We start from the raw sequence: 19,050 nt of genomic DNA, 5'->3' as shown, positions 1-19,050 counted from the left end.
ATGCTCTTCGTTTCACAGGAGGAGTAGAGATTCTAGAAGGCCATTAGTAAAAATGCTAGCTTACTTATAATTCCTAGTGAGGTGTATACGTTGTTAAAAGGTCAACATTTGAAGACAGTGGGAAAAAATGCCTTTAAAATCTCACAAGAACGACTATACGATCGACCCAGAAAAGTCGTGCTTTATCACACAGTTAGGGGTTACACTGAAGAGTTAAGTGTGGTCAGGCTGAATCCGCTGTTCAGTACAAGGCCAGGACTTCAGGCCAGAGCTTTTCATTTCAAAGTCAGCTTTTTTCATATGGAAAATGCAAATAATAATTCCTGACTTCCCAACCATCATCTAAGATTTGTTGGGAGAATCAATCCAAAGATGTAAATGATAAAGCAAACAAATACAAGAGGATATAACCTTCAGGGATTTAAAAAAGGTCTGGTGAAAGCTCTATGTATTTTGTTTTCAAACTTGAAATTTAAGATCCAATGAAAATTGGCAAGTAATTCTTGACCTAAAAGAGACACTATAAGAAAAACCGTATGAAACCATGAACCCCCCAGGATTTTGATCTTTGCCTTTGCACAGGCAAAAAGGAGAGAGGTGCACTGCCACACCTAGATGAGTATTTGTAGTGTGTGGATGTGTTTACAAAATGGCCAAGAAGAAAGGCCCACGGTCACCTTCCTGGAATGCAACCTGCCTCCCCTAGGCTCCACCCAGGCAGCCCACACACCAACACCCCTGAGGCTGAAGTACACCACTCCACTTGATGAGTCAGAACTGGAGAACTGATCTGGGAACAGGGATCTGTGCTGTGAACATGTGGGTACCATGCAGCAAGAGAAGATGAAATTACATGCTCAGAGAACCCAAAAACATACTGCAGAATATTTCTCTTTTCTTCTAACTTCACAATTTGCACAGATTTTCTACAGCTGCGATCAAATAACTAAGAGCTTGAAATTCATTTACAGGTATTAAAAAAAGACTATTACTATAAGAAAATGACCTTTCCTAATTTTTGTGTGTGTGTTTGGTAGTAAGAGGGAATATGGACTGGGAGACAAAATAGAGAGAGGGTGATAAATGAAAGTTTTCTAGAGTAAAATCTGTGACGAAAATTTTGTTCTATTTAGAAGAATCCTTTATCAAATGAGACTCAACAACTGAGAGGAAGTGATGATTACAAAGAAAGAGGGTTCTGAATGAGCAAATGTCAATGTTATCAGTCTCACTGAGGCATTCAATCCTATAAACTAATGCTACTTTTCTAATTTTTAAAATTTCGTTTTATAAGTCAGGGCCAGTGAATCATTCTTCCTTTCTATTTTATTCCATTGCTCAGATATCTTTCTTTTAAAAATAGGAATAAAGTCTAATAATAGAAGCTTGAGATAATTGGGAAACTTACCACAGTATGAGAATATATGAGTACTATTCATTTTACCTTTATAGTCTGCATGCAATAAGAAAGAACACTGCTTGAAAATATTTTGCTGGAATCAAATCTATCACAACTAAAACCAAAATTTGGTAAGATCCTATTCAGTGGGAAATGTCTTACACTAGGTAGACAAAGCAATCTTTTAATAGAGGAATAAAACACATTTCATATATTCATAGTCATGTTTATAAATTTTATGAAGAAATGCTCAGATAAGGAGATTCCATTATATTAAGTATTTATTGAACATCTGTTCTCTACCAGGCATGTTGGGAGACACAATTACGATAGAGGTATAATATCCAGTTCCTGCCTTCAAGGAGCTTCTTTAAAAGAGACTGGCACAAGATAACTAACCACATCATATTTTGTGTTTGTGGAGGATTTTGTCAGAGATCTCAATCTACTTAGATTATACAGCAATTAATAAACAGTAATGATTTACTAACCATTCTATTTATAATGTGACAAAACATAGCAAAAATGATCTGAAATGTTTTACATAACTCTGAGAGGTAGCTGGGAAAGCCATACTAAGCGGCAAGTTTATCTCTTTCTTTAGTGACTTTCCTAATAATTTCCAAGTGAGGCAATGCAAAGACAATTTGCAAGTGGTTTATCAACTTTGGTTTTATATAATTCTGCTTCTGTAAGACTGTACTTGTGAATTAATTTGGCTTAGTGCAAGCTTAAGTCTATCTTATTTGCTAAAATGAAAAGGGGATTACTTAGTAATACCCCAAATTCATCTATTTGGGGCATATTTAGCTTGTATGTCTGTTACATCCAGTTTCCGGAGCAACTCTAAAAGCTACATGGGGAACCCTTTGAACATTTGGTGCCGAGAGGATAATGGTTTTTGAATACTCTTTAACTACAATAAGGTATAAAAAACATGGAACAAAGTCAATGACCTATTTTAAAACTATTTAACTAGCAAGTCAAATTGTCAAACATTTTATTCCTGCCCAATATCTGCTCCAAACAAGAGTCCAAAACAAAGCAGTGGCTTCTCCTGCAGGTGTCTGCCTCTTGGACTCACAACCACTGCTCTGGGAGAGCAGGGAATCAGTGGGACCGGTCAAAGTATCTATCATAGAGTTGTCCCCAAGTTCAGATCTAACTGCTTCACACAAAGCCAGCTTTACTAAAGTAAATAGGTAGGAAAAAAAGATAGATTTTATAAATGTAAATAACAACACTCACAGAGGAGATCAAACATTTTTCTGTGCCTAAAAGAATAAAAAGAATCTTGAAGACTTCACTGCTACGATTCCATGGAAGAGACTATGCAGAAGAGATATTTTCTAGTGTGGGTAAACAGGAGCAGAAAATAAATTACATATCTTTGGCTTAGGGGCCATCCTATTTGCAAATTTTATATATATATATATATATATATATATATATATATATATATATATAAATATATATATACACACATATATATATATTTGCTTTATGGCTTTAGGTGCAAAGGGAAAATTAACACATTTGGATTAAAAGGTCCCCTGAGGCCAAGCCTGGAAACCTGGAGCCTGGGCTCCTGAGACAGCAGCAAGGGACACTCAAGTGCTCTAAGAAAGTTATAAAGCAGGGACACAGGGCCAGGGCTCTGTGAGGAAAAAACATGTCATTTTAGTAAATGATGTCCTGCAATAAAACACTGAGAAGTAAGATAAATCCAAAAAGTACTTTAAAACAAATTTAAAAGTGAGCACTTTGACTCTGAGGGAGTGAGGGTGGGTGGAAGTTGGAGAGAGTAGGGGGGGATGGGGAGAGAAAAAAAGAGAGAGGAGGGAGGGAGGGAGAGGAAGGGAGGGAGAAGAGAGAAAGGAGAGAGAGAGAGAGAGAGAGAGAGAGAGAGAGAGAGAGAGAGAGAGAGAGAGAGAATTTTCTGGGTATTGTGGCCATGAGTTAAATAAAAGACAGACTAGCGTGATTGCAAATACTTTTTCTGTCCTTTCCCGAATACATTAGTGTAAAAGTGAACCATTTAATATTAAAGATATATACCTTCTATAGGCAAAATGATCACAAAATTTGGGTGATATCATATTTTATAAGAGGTAATTACATCTGTATCACATGTATAGTCTTGTTATTAAAATTAAATAGCCAGTTTTCATTTGTGGGCAGAAGCAGATATGAAGTGAGAGACACCAGTGAAAAAAGAGACAACAGAGGAGCAGAGAAAGGGTAGGGGAGAGAGTGAGGAAGAGGATCAGCAAACAGTCTAGGCAGGCTAAACAGGGGGTGGAAGGAGAAAGCTTAAGGAAACTTGGTATACTTCGAATGTAAGTGAATAAGCATCATAATCTGAGTAGAAAAAGCGGCTTTTCACAATTTTCCAAGGACTTATTTTCAGGAACAGAACCATAATTTCTTAGGTACAAGCAGTCATTCCTGATCCATAGTGGTATAATGACACTTGACATCAATGGGAGTGAGTAAAGGGTGGAGTACAAGCGTCTATCTTAATGTTGTTAATTGCTATCCATTAGAAAATAAATGGCATTTATACAAAGTTTCATAATCTGTTTCCATAGGCCCTCTATCTACTGAATAAGCAATTCTATTCTATATTCATTGTCATTCTCTCACTTCACGTACACATACTTACATATATTTGCCATGAACTACTTTTCTAATTTAATGTCAGATGCTCAATTTTATACTTTAAAAATACAACTGAAAATATGATCTAAAAATCCACCCACCTCCAAGTTTCTAAATTATCTGTGGATGAAAACTTGATGAATAATCCATCCTAAAAATATAGGCGGTGCAGGCTTCATTTACTGAAACAATCTAAACGGGGTCTACAGTTTCTGGGAATTGGGGGCATGGCCACTCCTGTGATCAAGAAAGACCTGGCTAGAGGGAATAAAGTAACTATGACTTTCCACATTTCTGTTAAGTGAGGTTTTACTAAAGAATAGATTCCAGTACCATTAACACTTTAGAGAACTCAAATGGAACAAGGAAATCAAGCTACTCTCCTGAATATGAAAAAGAAAAGAAAAAGTTTGTCGATGATATTGAATAAGCAAGCTTTCCCTTAAATAAGATTTCATAATGTTTAAATGGCATCATTTCCTTCCAGATTTCTGTGAAATAACACAGGATACAGAATGCTAGCAGCACAGTATAGCAGACTAGATGAGAAAAAAAGGCTTGAGAACCATGATCACTTCTCTCCAACTCTGTCCATAGTCTACTTCCCCACAGCCAGAGGCTCCCAGTTTTCCCCAGGTCTCTGTTATAAGCTGTAATGAAAGTTAACTCGTTTAGAAGCCAATGGACAGAGGGATGGACACCTAACTACCCATTTTACCCAAACACCCGCCACCCCTTGCATTGTTGCCTAATACAGTCAATCCGATGGGTTCGGTGAGATCAGATAGCTGTCTCAGCCTTAGTGTCCAGATATTTCTCTTTCCCTTGGACTATATATGGCAGAAAAAAAAGTAAGAGAAGCTTAATTTTCTGTCTCTCTGGGAAATGGAAAGTTATTCACATCCCATTGTTAACATCCCTATTCCTCTCACTTTAATATAAATTAGTGGTTATGAGCATGGCTTAGGTATCAGGCCAGGGCTGCAGTTCTCTGGCTTCATTCACCTCTATTGGCCATGGTTTTGGGTGAATATGTTATCCAAACTCTCTCACTCTTAATTCTTTCATCCATAAAATGAGGACATACTCTCTCTTTTCAGGACTGTTGTACTTACTATATAAGATAATGTATATAAAGTCTTTAGTATAAAGTTTCTGGCAGTTATTATTTTTATTTCTAAAGGTAGTTTTGTGTTATTAATCTGTGCTCTCCGAAAAAAGAAAAAGAAAGAAAGAAAAAGAGGTATGTGTCTGTCAATATAATATTAAAATATAGATGAATCTCCATCCTCACCCAGCAATTTTAACACCCCCCTGGGCTGTCTCTGAACCAGCAGAACTCTTCAGGAGCATCTGGATGGTCAGCTGTTGGCAGTAATGGCTTTTTACTAATTCCTAGTAAAAGTCTTGAGGTCACTTGATTACCTGTGTATCCCAAGAGCAAGGGACCACCTCGTGAGTAGCAAAACCTTAAAGATACTTATGACCCAGTCCTGATCAATTAATTTATCTCTCAATATATTCTGGCTACAGTTTTGTTGCAGTTAGTTTTAACCAAACTGTTACCATTAATTTTATTTAAACATGTGGTACTTTTTCCAAACTCTGTACTGTTAGACATTAATATTTATTTTTTATTAAAATGGTGGAATGGTTAAATAAGTGTGAGAAACCCTTTATTAACCTGAGCAGGCCATAGTGCACATTCACATATCATTAATTTTGAGAAGTCGGACCTATGATAAAGAAATTTGCTTACCTTTGTGCAGTATAGCATTTTGAAGGCTTATCTGGCTTTGGACAAAGTTTAGAAGACTGTCATTGTAGCAACTAGAACAATGACCATGGTAAGTACTCAATGGAAGGTATGTTAAAGGAATAATGTCACCCAGAGAAGTTAGAGGTTCTCTCTTGCATGTTGTTAGGCACTACTTGTACAATGTTGACTACTTGAATTTACTTAAATATGGTATACAGCCCCCAATATGTTCTCATGAATACAAGGAGTTGCTTAGATGTATATGGAAGGAGGAAGGCATGAAAACAAGTTGTGTGGTATCACAATTATTTATTCACTTTATTTTTTTAATTTATTTTTTTCCCTCAGAATTCCTTTTTTTTTTTTTAAGGTGACATTTGTTAATGAAATCCAGTAAATTTCAGGTATATAATTCAACAATAAGGCACATATATATTCCACTGTGTGTTCACTGTACATAGTTAGATTTCTTTCTCTCACCACATATTTGATGCTTTTTAAAAAGATGAAAATATTTTTAAAGTTTGAATTGTCAATTGACTATATCACATAAGAAATGCAAATTTTTGATAACCCATGTTTGTGTTAATTGAGTATAGCTCTGAGCCATTAGCATTACAGCAATATTTAAATACTAACTTTTTTTTTCAGAGAATGCTACAAAAATTGTAGATGTTAATTATAGACTCTAGGTGGTGGGTATATGACTATTCATGTTTAAAGTTATTCAACAACTCTGCATGTTTAAACTGTTTATAATAAAATATTGGAAAAGATATAACTGCATATAGCTTGCTTATTCCAAAGTAGAATATAACAATATAATTTTTATATTCTTCATTTCAATTTGAAATACCTCTTACCCACTCAGATAATTTAAAAATCATTTTGATCTAGAAATAAGACTATACATGGATGTTAATGAACCTGACTCAACGACAGGAAATGGCTTTGTATAAATTGTTGACAAGCTGTTTATAAGACAGAGCAGATTCTAATCATATTATGCACAGCACATTAATGCTAATTTTTTACAGGGTTGTTATTATAGCCTTTTCACAGATTGGTAAATTTAGATATAAAACCTGTCTAAGGCTGAAGAGCAAAATCACTAACACAACTGGGGTCATCTACACCTTGTCTGTCAAATGCTCTCTACTTTCATCATGGAAATTCATCCATAAGTAAAAAAAGTATAAGTCAAAAAATCTAAAGATTTACTAATACAATATGTTTGTGTATAAGTGAGAGGGAGTATACAATTAAAACCTATGTAAATGAAATACTATTATGAGTTCTTTGATCTGTGCTTGCCAAGGCTTCTTTATTCTGAGGCCTGTAATTACAGTGCCAAGATGAAGATATATTTTAAACAAACAACGCTTCTCCCTTTTTTTATTCTTATGCTTTTTGATTTCAATTTTGACAACATCTACTTTTAGTCACAAGTCTGTGAAGTAATCTCATTTTAATACATTTAGAAATGCAAGAGATGGTAATATTTCTTAAAATGTAGACAGAAAACAATGAATTCTTACTTAATAATAATACTTTTTTAGAAATCAAGAAATTTAGACTTCTTTCAGAAGTCATGAATGAGAACTATAAAATGATTCTTACATCAACATGTGTTACTACCAGAACCCCAGGGGAATTCCTTAATATGAAAAACCTACTTGTATTGTTGAACAAGTCAGATCTAGAATGTCAATGAGAACAACTTAATTTTGTATATGTGTGTCTATGAAATCTGGAAATTTTATATTCTTACTAAAAGGCCAAAAAATCTCGCTCTTATGTGAATATTTTGGCTTCTGGCATGCTGTACTGACACCATCTTGTCAAGGAATCTTCAAAATGACATCATTTGGGAAGATCTTTTTAAAGATCATACAATACCTTTATTTTAAATGAATACAAATGTGGGCCCTTTCAATACAAATGAGGGCCCTTTGTACCAAGGTTTGAGCTGCACCCAGGAACGGTGTGCTAACTTGGAATTTGGGGGGTAAAATGATAGCAGGGTTCTTCTTCCAGATCCACTACACTCACAAGAGCATTTCTCATTACTTATGCATTTGTTTACCAGTCTCATATGCATTTTGGGAGGAAATTTTGGCCTATTTTTAAAATATCATTTCTTTTGTTTCCTGATTTAAAAAGTTTATACATACATAATTTATGTCAAATGTATGGAAAATATAGAAGTATAAAGAAATAACACCAGCAATAAGCATTATTAACATCTTGATATAGTGTTTCTCTCACTATTAAAATTTATTTCTGAGCTCCAACACAAGCTTTTTTCTTTATCCCAGTGCAAAAATATAAAGTAAAATAGAATGAAACTTGCTCTATATGGTTAATGAATTTGGAGAACAAGAGTTTGGATAAAGACGGATACCTATATAGCCTTCTCTATAGCTCTAAGTATATTCAGATAGCTAGAAGTCTATATATCAAAATGATATTATTGAATAAATAATGTACTTTTACAAAACATACCTCATATTTTTAAGTAGGTAAGGCCATATAGGTTAGACAAAAGAAAGTTTCAGCTCCTCCTGCTAATATCTCCTTTCTCTCATTTTCTTATAATCTCTGAAACTATGGCCTTATACATATTTTTAATGTACTGTTTTTAAAATATATCTAAAGACTACTATCATAAAATACTTCTTTGTAATTATAGCTAAGAAGACCATATTTAAATGATTTAAATGTGCTCTTTAAAATTTAAAATCAGAATTTTGTCCATAATATAAATCAGTTATAGGTATTCAAGTACACAACATTTTTAATTGTTATAACAAAAATTTAACTGTTATAAACTGTTGAAGCTAAACTCTGTGTTAGCAAGTTAACTACTTGTTTGTTTTCTTTCTGAATCGCATCAATGAACAAGAAAGCCAGATCCGGTTTCCCAGAGAGAGGAATCATTAAGGACAGAAATAGTCTCCTGAACACAGGAAATCTGTAAGCATCTAAACAAGGAAAAGCAGGCTCCAGGGAAAGTGACAATGTCACTAACATGCTCATTCATGTCTGGCCACAGAACCACCATAGATATTCAAAAGCATACTAATTACGGCATGGTAAAATGTATTCGTTTAAAGAAAAATCACACTACTAACATATATATATATATATATATATATATATATATAAAATGTATGATATATATATATATATCATATGTAATTCAAACCAAAAGCATTAATGTGTATATAAATCCCAATAGTGAAAATTTAAATGTCCTTTTAACTATGCCCATTATTCTGCAAAAGCATCATTACCATCTATTTCTCTTTATTTAATGGACAGAGTTATTGGCATGCCAAGTCACAATTTAAGAAGTGTAAAGGGTAATAACCAGACTTTTAAGCAGCAGAAACAAAAAGCTCCATATAAATATTACCCTTAGAGTAATTTAGTAGAATAATGTAAATCTGAATGTCTGATATTATGCAAATTTAAATTTGGTAGTATTTCTTGAAGATTTCAGAACTAGTACCTTTATACCCCAAAATTCTTTTATAGTTAGTTATATGTGTATTGGGCAGGGAGAAGGTACAAAAAAAGTGGGGAGCTGAAAAAATCTTTAGAAAGTGAAGAAGAACACCATTCATACACTTTTTTCACTCATCATATACAAAACTGTCAGACACATAATAAATAATTAAAGAAACAATTGTGCTGACAGATACATTTTAAATAATTAAACAATTGTGAAAGGCTTCCTCATTCGAGCAACATTCTGCATAATATATATATACTGCTGAACCAAGGAGTCTTAAATTGAAAGCAGTATGTGCTTTTCTGAATTAGCAAAATTTTACATGAGACAACCTCTAGGTTATGCTTTTCCACTAGAGGTCTAGTATTTAAAACACCAACCGATACAGGTATTTTTAAGAAGATGAGTTAGTTCCTACCTCTACATAGTCCTTGGCATGGCCCCAATCTCGTTTGGCATCCAGATTTCCCAAACTGAAACAGTCCAGTTGTCCAAGGTAAATCTTAGCTACTGACCGGCTAATTTTTCGAGTAACAAAATTAGCTCCTAAAAAGAGACAAAAGATGTATTATCAGTAGAGTATATTTGACACCTAACAATTTGGTGAACCAAACCAAACCTCAGCCTCTGGTCATTCCTTTCATTCTTTTTTTTCCCCCTCTTTAAAATAATAATGAAAGAAAGAAGAAAGAAAGAAAGGAAAGAAAGGAAAGAAAGAAAGAAAGAAAGAAAGAAAGAAAGAAAGAAAGAAAGAAAGAAAGAAAGAAAGAGAAAGAAGGAAAGAAAGAGAAAAGGAAAGAAAGGAAAGAAAGGAAAGAAAGGAAAGAAAGGAAAGAAGGACAAGTCCTCACAGTCCCTCCTTTCCTCCTTCCTCCTCCCTCCTCCCTCCCTCTCATCTCTACTCGCTACCTCTCTCTCTCTCTCTCTCTCTCTCTCTCTCTCCTCTATCTCCCTCCCTCCCTCCCTCCCTCCTCCCTCCCTCCCTCCCTCCCTCCCTCCCTCCCTCCCTCAGCAAGAAAGAAAGAAAGAAAGAAAGAAAGAAAGAAAGAAAGAAAGAAAGAAAGAAAAAGAAAGAAAGAGATCATTAATTGTCAAGTAAAAAACCTCTAATTCTAAGTGTCACATCAACTCTACTTTCATAACAAACATTTTTCTTTGAGGGATGTCTTAACGTTCCTAATTTGTTGTTGCAATATGTGACCCAGGGATTAGGCCAAAGAAAAGCTATCGTAATACCAGTTTTTAAACAGAAAATTAAAAAAGGTTGTAAAAAGGGAAATGCCAAAATAGAAGATAGACATCTAAGACCATCCTGATTTTTTTAAGAACATAAACATCATATGCTCCTATTAATAAAGCTATTTTGAGGCTCATGGGGAGAGGGAGAAGAGAATAAGTTAGTTCACAAGGATATATAACTAGTTAAAAGAAACAAACAAGAAATGCATTTGGGTTGTCAATAAGTGGTGATCTAACTTTTTTATAACTTTTATTTAGAAACTTGCGCAGCAATCTAATTATAAATTATGGCACATTTCTAAATCAAAAGTTCTCTAAACTAACTACAATGCCACCTTCCAATTTCATTTAAGGGTTATCTACAGGAATGGGCTCCTGAATTCTTTATAAATATTTTGAAATGAATGGATGAAAGGTGTCATGAATCGAAGTAGTGAAATTGTTTTAATGTTCTCTGGTCTTTAATGAAAGCCTCTATCTACTTTTAAAAGATCATCAAAAAAGGACATTAAAAGACACGGCTGAGACAATTTTATCCATGCTCCCGAATCTAGGTAAGGTTATCATAAAATACCAAGTAATGCCAAATTCTCAATGTAAGAACACATACATGAGCTAGTCAATGGCTTCATATAGTTTAGATAGATTACTATCATGATTTACCACTTCTCAATAACTTTAACTTTAACTTTGTTCTTTTGCAGATAAAGCAGGAAGGTGAATGTTAAGACAACAAGTTTTGGCTCCTAGAGAAACTGGCACAGGAATAAGGGGAATTTTTCTTAACAGGTTTTCTTATTTTTGGCAGGAATATGGCCCAGTGCAAGTTCAAACACATATTAAATTCACTTACTACACAAAATTGGTATATACATTTATAACATTATCATTAAAAATGCCATATCATTAAAAATGACAATGGGTCTTCCATAGAAATCTAAAATTTCAGTTTCTCTTAGCAGTTCATAGAGTACCTTAAGAAATCAAAACCTTCAACTTTCTATGGCAGTTTATGAAATACTGATCTTCTAAAAAAGAGCCTTTCAAAAAGAAGATATGTTTATTAGGTACAATCCTTCTCAATCTATTACCAACCAGCAATATTTATTTCCTATTGACTTGTAACAAATTTAGGTTTCTTGATGTCTACCTTTCTATTTTAATGTCAGGACTATACTATCATCCCAAAGGATTCTAGATAAACTTGTGATGCAAAATCATCACTGGAAGTTCCCGGCACAAAATAGTTCAGATTATTCTATTTACCATAAGATAATGTTTAGGAGTCAAATGGAAGCATGTGACTTTGTTCAAATAATTTACTTAGGTAATTCTTTCAACCAGTATTAATGAACACTTACAAAACAACAAGCTCTAAGCTGGGGGATCCAGGAGTGAAGCAGCAGCCCCTACTCTCAAGTAGCACAGAAAAGAAAACACAGACAAATACAACAGTGTTGCCAGAAATGAAATGACACATTTGCAAGGACAGAAACATTCAGGGTCTATAGCACAGCTTCTGGGCGTGGTCAGGAAATACTCACCAGAGAAGAAGCCTGAATTGAGTATCCTGGTGAGGTCATGAAGGGAATAATTAAATTGTTAGACAGGGACAGTGATCCAGACAGGAGGAACAACACATGCAAAGATAGGGAAGGGCCTTTCAGCAGGCCTTTCTCTTTAAACCCCTAATGTAACCTTGTAGTGACCACAACAGGACACCTCTGATGATCACTGCTTTTAGCACAGCGCTAAGCTTTTTAGACAGAAACGCATTTAATTTTCAGAGCAACCCACAAACTAAAAATTGTTACTATCTCCATTTTGAAGATGAAGAAGCTGAGATTAGAGAAGTTATGCAAATTGGCCATTCTAAAACAGAATTCAAATCAGTGTCTATGTGGCTATTAATCCCAGACTCTCACCTTACCAGGGCATAGAAGGGCATATTAAGGGTATGGGAGACATACTTATCTAGATCCAAAAGTTATCTTGGATGCCTAGTCAAATTTATTTGAAATTTCTAGTTCTTTAAATTTAATTTTTAATATTATGTATAACTGTTGTACTGAGATATAATTCATATACAATTCATCCATTTAATGTGTATAATTCAATGGCTTTTATTATACTCGGAAACTGTGCAGGCATCACTATAATCAATTTTAGAACATTTTCATCACTCCAAAAGTAAAATCTATGCCCTTTAGCAGACATTCTTCATTTTCCTCCCCAAGTCTGCTGGACTTAGGCAATCATTAGTCCACTTTTTGTCATTATAGATTTGCTTATTATGAACACTTCATATGTTATCATATAACATGTGGTCTTTTGTAACTGGCTTCTCTCACTTAGCACAACATTTTCAAGGTTCATCTATATTACAACATAAGTTAGTACTTCATTCTTTCTTTATGGCTGAATAACATTCTATTATGTGGCTATGACACATTTTATTTATTCATTCATCAGTAGATTGACATTTGGGTTGTTTCCATCATTTGGCTATTGTAAATAATGCCTCTAAACACATTCATGCACAAGTCTTTGTTTGGATATTATGTTTTAATTTCTCTTGGGAATATACCTACAGGTGGAATTTCTGGGTCACAGGGCAACTCTATGGTTAACCTATTGAGGAACTGCCAGACTGTTTTCCAAAGTGGCTGCACCACTTTACATTCAAACCAGCAGTGATCTGGGGCTCTCATTTCTCCACATCCTCCCTAACACTCATTGTGGTTTTATCTTTTTGATAATAGCTATCCTAGTGGGTAGTAGTGTTATCTCATTGTGATTTTGATTTGCAGTTCTCTGAAGACTAATGATAGTGAGCATCTATATTTTCATGCACCCACTGGCTATTGGTTTATCTTCTTTGTAGAAATGTCTACTCAGATCCTTTGTTCATTTTTAAATTGTGTTACTTGTCTTTTCATTACTTAGTTGTAAGAATTCTTTATATATTCAGAATCCAAGTTCTTTATCAGTTACAAAATATTTTCTCTCATTGCGTAAGTTAACTTTTCCTTTTCTTGATATCTTTGATGCATAAAAGTTTTTGTAATTTTGATGAAGTCCAATTTCTCTCTCTCTCTCTCTCTCTCTCTCTCTCTCTTTCTTTCCTTTCTTTTTTTTTTTTTTTGTAGTATGACCTTAAGGTGCCATCCCCAAAAAGGTTTTGCCTAGCCCAAGGTAGTGAAAGAGTTCTCCTATACTTTTTAACAAATTATTAATTTTGTTTTTACAATTAGTTCTTTCTCCCATTTTAAGTTAAGTTTTGTGTATGGTATGATGAAAGGATCCACCTTCATTCACTTGCATGTGGCTATACAGCAGCCCTAACTCTGTTGAAAAGATTATTCTTTCTGCCTTTGAATTGTCTTGACATCTTTTGTTAAAAATCAATTAACTGTAACTGTATGGGTTCATTTCTGACTTTAATGCTATTCTGTTGATTTGTATATCCATCCTTATGACAGTACCACACATTCTTGATTATTATAGCTTAATGTAAGTTTTAAAATCAAGAAGTGTGAGTCTTCTATTTTTAAGACTATTTTAGGTATTCTCAGTCCCTTAAATTTCCATATGAATTTTAGAATCAGCTTATTAATTTTTGCAAAAAAGTCAATGAGGATTTTACTAGGGATTATGCTGAATCTGTAGATCAATATGGGAAATATTGCTATTTTAATAATATTATGTCTTTTCAATCCATGAGCACAGGACGCCTTTCCATTTATTTAGGTCTTTTAAAATTTCTTTCAGCAATGTTTAGTAGTTTCCAGAGAGTAAGTTTTGTACTCCTTTTGTTAAATTTGTTCCCAAGTACTTTATTCTCTTTGATCTCCTTATAAATGTAATGTTTTCTTAATTTCATTTTCGGATTTATTTTAAACATTATTATTGCTACCATATGTTTTACTAGTTAATTCTTAGTCTAGGTTTAAAATAATTTTTAAAAAATTTGTTCTCTTCATTTTTATTCCTTTTCATACAAGACTGCTCATTTTTAGGAAAGAACTATATAAAATCATTATACATGAGAGCTAAGGCCTTAGTGGTCACTTTGTCCGACCATCCCAAATGTGCAGGTGAATAAAGAGAGTCAAAGAGAGGCTGAAAAACTGCCTACAGTCAGGACAAGTAGTTGTGCCTTACCTCAGCCTGTCCCACCTAACCTACAGTACAATGCAGGAGGTATCCCCACTCAGATTATATTCCTTGTATAGTTGTGCATTGTAACACATGTGGATATTGGAAATTCCCATAATTATTTTAAATACATACTTGATTTCTAAGAGCCTTAAACTAGAAAACCCTAGCTAGGAAAAAAAAAACAAGAAATGAAAAGTTAGTCCAACACACCAACTGAAGGCCACCTGCTAATTTTGGCATAAACCATTTAATAACTGTGACATTACAGTGTCCTCTGTAAACTACAAGTATAGAAATATTTACTGCATCAAATCACAAAGTGGACTAACAAAGATGAAACGGTGTTGTAGAATATGTCACTACAGAAATATAAGGAATTAATAGCAACATGTCCTTGTTTGTAAAAGAATGATAATAACAATACCAATGGGTATGTTTGATGTTTAAGTGAGAAAATCTAGGTAATATGATTAGCAAGTTCTCAACAAATGTTAGCTATTATTGTAATTATTATATTACAATGTTAATGGTCTCTATAATTAAGCCTCAATGAAAGCTTGGATTTCTTAGTTCTTTTATGTCTCTTAATTCTCTGATTTTAAAATTCTGAGATTAAAGACATTTATTTGTAAAGATATATGTACTCCTATATTCATTGCAGCATCATTCATGGTGGCCAAGATATGGAAACGACTGAAGTATCCTTTGAGAGATAACTGGATAAAGATGTGAGATATATATATAGATCTATATATAGCATATATATATCTATATCTACATTTATATATCTATATATAGAGAGATATATACATGGATTTATATAAAATATATCCATACATATAATAGAATAATAGCCATAAGAAAAGAGGAAATACTGCCATTTGTGACATGGATGGATCTTGAGAATATCATGCTATGCGAAATAAGTCAGATGGAAAAAGTCAGGAATCATATGATTTCACTCATACGTGAAATATAAAACTGAAAGTAACAGACGAACAAACAAGAAAAACAAAAACTCATAGATACAGACAACAATATGGAGGCTACCAGAGGGAAAGGGGGGTGGGGGGAGGTAAAAAAGCATAAAGGGAGTCAAATACATGGTCACGGATGATTTGAATTTGGGGGGCAAACGCACATATAGATAACATATTGTAGTACTGTACACTTGACATCTATATAATTTTATTGCCAATGACACCCCAGTAAATTTAATAAAATTAAAAAATAAATAACCAACAGCCAAATGCAGGTATGAAGACTCGCACACTGAAAGCACATTTCTTAAATCACTGTAGGTTACTTTTTCAATATAAGTGTATTAACCTAGGAAAAATGTAGTACTTACATAAATGTATATTCATAAGAAGGATTTTAGTCCAAATATTAGTTCTAAAGTTGAGAGCGTGTGTTTTGCTAGTGTTGACAGAATGAAAAGAACAGAATTTCTGTTTCAGCAATATAGCAAACAAAAACTGCCACACTAAAAAACACCAAGTTAGCTGGATAAAATATTATCATCACTTATATAAATTCAAAGCTGAGTCTCCCAAGTGAAGTAAACAGGTGAAAGGGGAGCTCCTCCCCACAGGTCATGAGTGGGCACTGAGAAGTCTGTGCTGAGAGCAGAACTGGAATGCCATCTTAGTACCTGAAAACAGCCATCGGCTTTAATATACAATCTGAAGAGAAGTCTTTCATGTAGAACACTGGAAGTAGGGTTACACATCATGGGACTTATTGATAATTCTGTTACTTTTATTAGTGCTATTATCTTAAACAAGTGTTTTAACTTTTCTGTTACCTTATCTATAAACCAGAATTATAATCCATACTAAGGAACAAATGAGATACTACAATCCAAAGGCTGCAGAATACTATATCAATGTAAAGTGCTTCTATTGTAAATGTTTGCTGTTTTGGATATTTTTACTGTGATAAATCTTTTTTTAAAACGTAAGCCTTTTTTTTTCTTTTGCATTTCTCATTACATGGTCATCTCCATAGTTAGCCCAATGTTGGAGAAAGATTAGAAGAGCTATATGAAATAGTCAAAAAGAAACAGTTACTATTCATCCCTATCATTTAAAATAGGTTTCTGTAAGAAGACAGTAAGTTCGAAAGCAAGGCTTCATGGAAAAGTAATTTTGTAAATAATTGTAATGTATCAAAAACCTAATGTGGTCACAGCCTAAAGTTTCTCCCACAAGTGATGCCCCTTCAGGTTCTGATGGGCAGGCATGTGGCCTGAGGTCCTTTGGGAAAGGACAGGAGTGGAAGGAGAGGTTCCTAGTCCACCCTTTCTAAACGAGTGAAGAAGAAAAGAAATTTTAAAGACATGAGTAGAGGATGGAGACGTGAATCTTTGATGTTTTAATCTAGCCTCTTTAGGATGAGATAACAAGTAAGTTGATTAAAGAAATCACTGAGAGGAGCCTTCCTGCCATTTCATGCTGGAGAATCTGGAAAGATCTCCTTAGGATGCCACCGAACTGAGGCAACTGCATCAGGACATGCTAAGCAGTAATGCTAGGCTCTCCTCAAGGCATGAGTAGCGGCATGAGAGCCAGCAGGCCCACCATGGACCCTGAGTGGGCCTAGGTGGTAAGGGGAGGATGCCTTGTAGTTGAGCCTTGAAAATAAAACCACCTAAGCCAGGAACCACATGTAAGATGAAGCAGTGGGGTCTATAATTTATATGCCAGTAAGGGATGGAGTGAGGCTGACTTGCCACAGGGTCCTTTGGAAAGAGAAGGCCCTGAATCTGAATTTTATTAGCAGCAGACACCAGGAAGAGCCATTTCTGGGACTAACGCCACCTCCTTAGCCATCAGGCATTGTACCAGCGACTCTGCAGTTGAGTTCAGCAGGCTCACAGAGTACTACATGGACCTGAGGATGTCAATTGCCCCTTTGTCGATACAAGGTCCAAAAAGTCACATCTGTGTCCCATATATTCAGATGCTATCTCAGAGAGAAACAAGGGAAGATGGCAAAACTAGAAAAATGGATTTCAACATTATAATACACAGTGAATTACATGTTTTAATTGAATTCTTTTTGAGAAGAGTATAAATTTAAGCTTTTAGAACTGTATTAATTTCCTGTGGCTGTCATAACAAATTACTACAAACTGGGTGACTCAAAACAACTGAAATTTATTCCCTCACAGTTCTGAAAGTCTAAAATTCAACAGTGCCATGCTCCTCTGGGTGCTCTAGGGGAGTGCTCTTTCTTTCTGTGTCTGATGGCTCCAAGTATTCTCGGTTTGTGGCATCACTCTAAACTCTGCCTCCATCTTCATATCACCTTCTCGTCTTGGTGTCTATGTCTCAGCCTCCTCTGTTTCTCATAAGAACACCTGTCATTGGATTTAAGAGTCCACCACGGTAATCCAAGATCCTTAACTTAGACCTTTGTGTATCTACAAAGACCCCTTTTCCAAATAAGTTCACATACACAAGTTCTAGGAAGTAGAATGTAGACATATCTTTTTGAGGCCACCATTCAACCTACTATAAGGATTAAGGATTAGAGTATTTGAAAAAATATGATAAAACATGAATCAGGCATTGTTATATTATTTTAATATCTTAAGGGTAATTATATATGTTATGAGCACAATACTGAAATAGTTTCCAACTGTAAAAAATTAATTTAAAGATGATAAAATAAGTTTCCTCTTTATTTAAACTTTGCAAGTTAAAAGAAATAGCTTTGTTTCTTCAGCGAATACACATCTATTTATACTTTGGACTGCAAATGCTGTACATACTCCAGTATTTACCAATTTCCTTTCTCATCATGTCTTCCCGAATCTTTCTTCTAATATAATTTCCTTTTTTGTGAAAATGAATTCTTTAGAAGTTCCTTTAATGTAGAGAAAGTGTCTGGCTCATTTATGAAAGGTAGTTTTGCTAATTATACAATTCAAGGTTGAAAATTATTTTCTCTCAGCATGCTGCAAGTATTATTCCACTGTCTTTCAGTTTCCTTTTGTTGCTATTAATAATTGTGAGGCCTGTCATCGCATTGCAGGTTATCTTATTTTCCTCTCGTCAGTTTAGATATGCTCTTTTTTGTCTTTGGTACCTTGGAGTTTCAATTTCATGTGTCTAGACATGGTTTTCTGAATTGTGTACATGGTACGTCTGTATCTGTGTCTCTTATATCAGGTCTGAAAATTTCTCAGCAACCATTTCTTCAAATATTGTCTATTCTTTACTCTATTTTCTTCTATTTACTTCTGGAAAAGAATATTAGGCCTTTTCATTTTACCTTCCAATCTCTTCTTTTATAATTTTAATCTTT

General features: G+C 34.4%; 1 protein-coding gene across 6 annotated transcripts in view; it reads right to left on the bottom strand.

Annotated features, from left to right (window-relative positions):
- GMDS (GDP-mannose 4,6-dehydratase) overlaps positions 1-19,050 on the bottom strand; it is a 589,931-nt gene that overhangs the window by 295,718 nt on the left and 275,163 nt on the right. For all 6 annotated transcript variants that reach the window (XM_036237568.1, XM_036237561.1, XM_016124269.2 and 3 more), the window contains exon 7: positions 9,755-9,882. In XM_036237568.1, the coding sequence (XP_036093461.1) occupies positions 9,755-9,882 (128 nt within the window). The remainder of the gene's footprint in view (positions 1-9,754; positions 9,883-19,050) is intronic.

Source organism: Rousettus aegyptiacus, unplaced genomic scaffold, assembly GCF_014176215.1.
Source record: "Rousettus aegyptiacus isolate mRouAeg1 unplaced genomic scaffold, mRouAeg1.p scaffold_m13_p_1, whole genome shotgun sequence".
Classification (NCBI taxonomy): Eukaryota; Metazoa; Chordata; class Mammalia; order Chiroptera; family Pteropodidae; genus Rousettus; species Rousettus aegyptiacus.
Note: the sequence above shows the minus strand (reverse complement) of the source record. Positions and strands in the feature narration are given on the sequence as shown.